We start from the raw sequence: 7333 nt of genomic DNA on the forward strand, positions 1-7333 counted from the left end.
TGACTCACTTTGGTGCATACCGGTTACCATAGCCTTATTTCTTGATTTTACCGAGGAGTGCAAAATGTTAAGTGTGGAGGTATTTGATGAGATATATATTACACACTATTCATAACCTTAATCTAGCATGATTGATGATTCTTGATGCCTAATTTACTTTGTTTCACATGGTTTAGTGTTTTAGACTTTATTGGACTAATATTCCTAAAATGAGTTAATTTGGTATTGTTCGGCCTGATTAAATCTATTATCGTTTTTAGATCATATTTGATACCAATGACATTTTGGATATCATGGAAGTTGAGGATATGTGTTGAAGTGAAGATTGTATTTTTATTTTAGGAGTTTTTATTTGTAAATTCGGTTTTAGTTTTGGGCCCTTGATTTAAGCCCATTTTCGTTTATTGTGTTTTGGAGGGGTTAAATTCTGATTCCCCACTCCAAACACGTACACTTTACATTCTATCATATTGAAATATAAAAAAAATTTGTTTTCCCTCTTTTGGCTCTTCTAGGGTTTCACCTCTTCTTCATTTTCATTTTCGGTTTGTTCTTCCATTGATATGGAAGGCTAAATTTCTAGACTAAATTCCTTTAGTAATATATCACAACTTTTGAAGTTTTATTATTAATGTATTTTCGTTTTCTTTACTATCGATTTTTCTATCCTATTTCTGAATGTGGTTTGCTTAATCCCATTGTTTAGATACTTGTTTATGAGTTTATCTTCGTTTAGTTTATTTACTCTCTAGTGCATTAACACTTAGTTTGTGTGAATTTGTTAATATTCCATGCTTATGCTGATTTCGCTTAGTCAAAGGCTTAGGTTGTGAAACTATGCAAATTAGGAAGATAATGGTTGGAATCTGAAATAAATCTTTTGAAACCGAAGATTAAGTTGTGAACAAACGAACCAAATGGATATATCTGTTTTATTACATTGTGTAACTACTATTTCTGAATTAGATTTATGTTCATACTATCCAACAACAAAAACCCCTTTGTGTGTGTGTGAGTATAAGGTGTTTGAAGCTTTGCTTGAAAGATAATCATTGGAAAACGACCTAGGAGTCACTTCCTAGTACTGAAGTTTTTAATTGTTATATTATTTGCATCAGGTACAATCTCGATCATTGTCCGAGACTCAAAGGTCGAGATTAGTCAAATGCTTGGAGACCAACAAAGATCTTTTTGTTTGGTCAGCCGTAGACATGCCGAAGATTGACCCTCAATCATTTTCCACTGATTAACCACCAACCCGAGGGCAAAGCCAAAGAAGAAGAAGAGGAGGAGGAGGAGGAGGAAGAAGAAGAAGAAGAAGAAGAAGAAGAAGAAGAAGAATATGAGCATCAAAAGAATAGGCGATGTTACTTTAAAAATCTATGAACTCCTAGAAGCCAGTTTTATTAGAGAAATTGCTTACACCTCTTGGATGTCCAATATGGTATTGGTCTAGAAACCATCACGGAAATGGCGAATGTGCGTAGACTACACGAATCTGAACAAAGTATGCCCCAAATATCCTTATGCCCACCCAAACATTGATCATTTAGTGGAAAATTCTTCCGAGTATCAATATCTGTCATTCATGGACGCTTATTCCGGCTATAATCAAATACACATCTATCTGCCAGATCAAGATAAGACTATTTTCATCACACCTAAGGCTGCATATTGCTACACGATCATGCCTTTTGGGTTAAAAAACGCAAGGGCCACATATCATAGGATGATGAATAATGCTTTCGGGGATCGGATAGCGAAGTATATGAAGGTCTACGTGGACGATATGATTGCAAAGAGTCTGTCTACAAAAGACCATGTCTCTATTCTAGAAGCCATATTTAGGCGTTTACATACGTTTAATATGTGCCTTAACCCAGAAAAATGTACATTTGGGGTTGAGGCTGGAAAGTTCCTTGGTTTCTTGCTAACATGTAGAGGTATAGAGGCAAACCCGACGAAGTGTCTAGCTGTTGTTGATATGTGAAGCCCTATCTTGGTCAAAGAAGTTCATAGTTGAATGGGCAGTTGGCGGCATTATCCAGATTCCTCCCTACATCTGCCAAGCATTACATCACACTCTTTCAACTCCTCATGAAAATCAAAACATTTGACTAGTCGGATGATTGTGAGAAGGCCTTCCAAATCTTCAAATAATATTTGGCCACCCCAGTCATCTCCAAGCTAGAGCATGTCGAAACACTATATGTCTACCTAAGAGTAACTGATGAAGCCGTGGCAACCGCCCTAGTCAGAGAAAGTGAAGAAGGCCAAGATTCAGTTTACTTCACAAGCAAAGCTTTGTAGGGTCCCAAGCTCCGGTACTAGAATTTGGAAAAGGTCGCCTATGCCCTCTTGGTAGCAACAAGGCGGCTACGATAATATTATTAGTCCCATCCTATGGTGTTCAGAACAAACCAACCAAATTGACTAATCTTGCATAAACCAGAACTCGTCGGGCGAATTATCTCTTAGTCTATTGAACTCTCACAGTTTGATATATGGTATGATCCTAAGACAACTATCAAGATTCAAGTCTTATCACATTTCATCGCCAAACTAACTGCTCAACCGAATATTCTGAGCAGATCTGGACAATTTATGTGGACGAGTCGTCCAATACTTGGGACAGTGGAGTTCGTATTCTGTTGAATAATGGCCAAGACATAACCATTGAACACTCACTAACCTTCACCTTTTCCACATCAAACAACCAAGCCAAGTACGAAGCCAACATAACTAGTTTGTAGTTAGCCAGAGAGATCTATGTAGAAAAGGTAGCTATCTGTAGTGATTCTCGACTCGCCGTCTGACAACTAACGGGCACCTACCAAACAAAAAACACACTGCTGCGAAAGAATTTGGCAAAGGTTAAAGATCTGATGACTAAGTTTGAAGCAGCCTCCATCCAGCACATTCCGAGATAGCATAATGTCTGGGCATATATCCTATCCAAGTTGGCTAGTACAAAGAGTCCGGGTAATAACATGTAGGTGGTCCAAGGAGCAATTTTGTGACCTAGTGTCATGGCAGTCCATCAGATACACATCTCGGATGATTGGACCGATCCCATCATCAGATACATGTTGAATGACAACCTTCCCACTAACCATAAATAGTAGTAGAGATTCCTGCGACACAGTTCAAGGTCTACAATAGTGCAAGGCTGTTTGTATCGTCAGGGCTTTTCCGCTCCCATGCTAAATTGCCTTGGTCCCGATTGGGCACGAAATGTCCTCCAAGAAATCCATGAAATATGTTGTGACCACCATCTCGGAGCAGCATCTCTAGCCAAGAAAGTGTATCGAGTAGAATATTACTTACCAACCATGGAGAAGGATGCCTCCAATCTGACGAGGAAGTGCATACCCTGCTAGTTATTTACTGACCTCCACAAAGCCCCGCCTGAAGAGTTGAAAACTACTATGACTCCATGGTCGTTCTACAGATGGGGTATCGACATCTTGGGGTCATTCCCACTGGCAGCTAGATAACTCATGTTTCTAATAGTGGCAGTGGACTATTTCACTAAATGTATTGAAGCTGAAGCTTTATCCATTGTCACTTCAGCCAACATCCGGAGGTTCTCATGGAGAAACATTATCACACGGTTCGGGATACCGGCTATGATTGTCATAGATAATGGAACTCAATTTTCAGACCGGAATTTTGGAGAGTTGTTGTCAGACCTTCACATCAAACAAAATTTTACTTTATTCAAACATCCTCAGACCAACGGCCAGGCAGAGGCATCTAATAAGGTCATCCTAATAGGGATAAAAAGAAGGTTAGAAGAAGCAAATGGAGCATGGCCCGAGCAACTACACCACATCCTTTGGGTCTATTGCACAACTCCTCACTCTTCCACCGAGGAATCACCTTTCAACCTCATATATGGGGTCGAAGCTATGATCCTGGTAGAAATTCGCGAGCCCACCTAGAGAACGTTGCAATTTTATGAAGCCACCAACTCTACCATCCTAAGGCACAATCTGGACTGGATTGAAGAGAAAAGGGATCAGGTACGAATAGAGAAACTACTGTCAAGAAACGAACTGCAAATAAATACCACACTACTGTGGTTCCTAGAGATTTTGAAACTGGTAATTTGGTCCTCAAAAGGGTAGATATCGGCAGGACCACATGGAAGCTAGCACCCAATTGGGAACAACCCTACCGAGTAAAAGGCAAGATCGGCAAATGGGCATATTAACTTGAAGATTTGGCAGGAAGGGAGATCCACCGCACTTGGAACGCAATGAACCTACGACAGTTCTTTGCTTAAAAAATGTAAATTGTATATGTCGGTCTTTTTAGCGACCGGACAACTCATGTAACCATATACAACTTATATGTTAATGAGGTATTATTCAGATATTTTTATACAGGCTTTTGAAGTCGGTCTACTCCTAACACCCAAGTGAGGACCAAGTCTAATTGGTCTCCAACCATTTACCCCTTAAAGGTATGGGCCCATCCCCATTTGACGGTGGTCTAATCCTAAAACCCAAGCGAGGATCAAGTCCCCTTGGTCTCCAACCATTTACCCCTCAAAGGTGTGGGTCGGTCCCCCTTGGATTGCGGTCTAATCCTAAACCTAAGCGAGGACCAAGTCCCCTTGGTCTCCAACCATTTAACCATCAAAGGCGTGGGCTAGTCTCCCTTTGACGACCGTCTAATCCTTTGAGGAGGTTTTGGTCGTGGCATGTTGGTGAGGGTCTGGGAATTGTGATTATTGTTTGATGTAGGTATTTTGGCCGTGGGGGTCTAAGTAAAGGTTTGAAGTGTTTTGGGTGTTTTTGGATGTTGTTTGGTCGTGGGCTTTTGTGGGATGATTATGATTTTAGGATGTGGTTGTTGTGAGGTATTATGGCCGAGAATGGGGTGGTGATAGGATTGATAAAAGAATGTGGAATAGATTGAAGGGTGAAGGTGCCACAAGCTTGGATGCTTGATAAGCCTAAGAAATTTCGCCCCATTAAATAGCACTCAAACACGCCTCATATAGCCCCTCCTTGGTTGTGGCCAACTTGGGTAACTTCTAAGAAAATGATGCAATGTATGTGCTTGACTTCCTGTTGGCCTTTGTTGATTTAGCCACTTATTCCACTAATTGGTTGAGAGCTTGGTTTGCCTTCTTGGTTCTAGACCGGGTCATGGGCCCTCCTAGCCTACTTATCTCTTCTTCATTGATGGGCCTTGGTGGATTCATATCACCAAGTCCCAATGGTCTCCAACAATTTACCCCTCAAAGGCGTGGGCCCATTCCCCTTTGTCAGCAGTCTAATCCTAAAACTCCAATGATGACCAAACCCCCTTAGTCTCCTCTAGTTGGTTAATCTCATTTAAAATAACCCAACAAATTCGGGGAATCATCATTTGAAGAGTATTCAGATTTGTTAATTAATAGAAACTCGGGCAAAGATCACATAAAGATTACTCGTCTTAATTAATTAATAGAAATCCGAACATTCACCACTTGAATATTATTCAGATTTGATTAATTAACGAAAGTTTAGTTATGGAGATCCGACTAATTCTCACTTAAGGATTATCTAACATTATTATTCAAGTTCAGTTATGGATATTCGGGAAGTTATCACGTAAGGATTATCCAATATTATTATTCAAGTTCATTTATGGATATCTGGATAGTCATCACTTAAGGGTTATTCGATATTATTATTCAAGCTCATTTATAGATATTCGGCCAGTCGTCACTTAAGGATTATCCAACTTCATTATTTAAGTCCATTCGTGGATATCTGGGCAGTCATCACTTAAGGATTATCCAAACTTTATTTTGATTAATTCATGGTGGATTAATGTTATTATGTATCATTCAATAAAGATGAAAAATAAACTTCGACAAAGCAAAATAGAGAAGGCACTCTTCATTCATAAAAAGGTCGGATTAAATTCAACCAGTTACATCATAAGCAGCAAAGGTACAAAAAAACAGAAAATGCAGACAACTAAGATCCCCCGCCATCTCTGCCCGGAACGGGGAGTTTCACCAGACCTTCTTCCTCATCGGCGACCAGCTCTACCTCAAGAGTGACCTTGGTATCAATCCTTGTCCAAGACCATTCAACTTCAGGGAGGACTAAATGGACCTGGGCGAAAGCATTGTCCCACCCAACGTTCGCCACCATGATGACATCATCCTCCAGGTTTAGGTAAGATGCCTTCAGCTGGCCAGCTCATCGGTCAACCGAGTGAAATCGACCCTAGTTGTCTCCTCCCATTCCCCTGACAGCCTCAACTTGGCCCAAAGTTGATGCTTCTCTTCCTCAACCAGACCTAGACGATCACCCAAAGCACCCAACTCACTTTGGGAAGCCCCCATATCCACAATGGCCTGTAAGGTCGCCTCCCTAGCATCCTTGAGATGAAGTGACAACGCTAATAGCTGCTCATTTGTGGTCAGATTCTGCTCCTCCTGGACCCTTAAGGCTTCAACATGCTTATTCTCCAACTTGTGCAGCTCGGTTCAATGTTGTTCTTGAAGGTTGTCAAGGGCCTCCTCCCCGACTCGAGTGGCCAGTACCCCCTTACCTTCGAAGTACTTGGCCATAGAGGTAGTTAGCAACTCGGCTTCCGGGACTTCCTCAGCAATTCCTCCACGGGAATAGATTCCATGGTCTCCACCACTTCTAGGTTGAGCAACCCAGTCCCGACCGCCTTCAAAAGTCTATATAGAAATGAATGCTTGGGGGGAGCCTTCCCTTTACTAGTGTTGGGGGTCCTTCCCCTAGTAGGATCCTCACCATGGGGAATAGGAGTCCTCACAAGCGTGACATCGTTGTCGGTTTGATCAACTACATGAACATCGACCAAAGCAGGGACGATGTTGATCGAAGGCTCTAAACGGATAGGTAGAATGTCTAATGCCTCGATAGATGGACCATCCTCCTAGGTAGGCTCAAGCCGGGCAGGTGAGTCAAACCTTGCCGTCTTTGTGACCTCATCATTCTTCCTCTTCAAGGTAGCCCTCCTCAAGAAGCTTGATCGGTTCGCTTGATCACTCATAACAACTACTGAAAAAAGGAAACAGAGATAAATCAGATCGTGTAACTACATCACAAAAAGGATAAGACGCCTAAAAGTTGGATACTCACCAACCCCCACCTCGAAAACTTGATCACATTGGACCAACTTATAACACGGTATGACCCGACCAACCCTTATCCAAGACAAGATCTCATCCGCCACCTCACGTTCCTAGGCGACCAGCTGATTGTAGGAGAAGCTGAAAGACTTGGAAGATATCTGGTGAATCTCCCCATTCCAAGAGAACGGAAAACGAGGCAAACCATCACGACTATAC

The 7333-nt window shown here is 41.5% G+C and overlaps 1 protein-coding gene across 1 annotated transcript; it reads left to right on the plus strand.

Annotated features, from left to right (window-relative positions):
* Positions 1478 to 1990, plus strand: LOC109359801 (RNA-directed DNA polymerase homolog). The gene has a single exon (XM_019604498.1). The coding sequence runs from the start codon at positions 1478 to 1480 to the stop codon at positions 1988 to 1990; it is 513 nt and encodes a 170-aa protein (XP_019460043.1).

This window comes from Lupinus angustifolius, chromosome LG11 (genome assembly GCF_001865875.1).
Source record: "Lupinus angustifolius cultivar Tanjil chromosome LG11, LupAngTanjil_v1.0, whole genome shotgun sequence".
Lineage (NCBI taxonomy): Eukaryota > Viridiplantae > Streptophyta > Magnoliopsida > Fabales > Fabaceae > Lupinus > Lupinus angustifolius.

Excerpts from the sequence above, each read along its gene's own strand:
- LOC109359801 (XM_019604498.1), top strand. The coding sequence starts at position 1,478 with ATGTGCGTAGACTACACGAATCTGAACAAAGTATGCCCCAAATATCCT.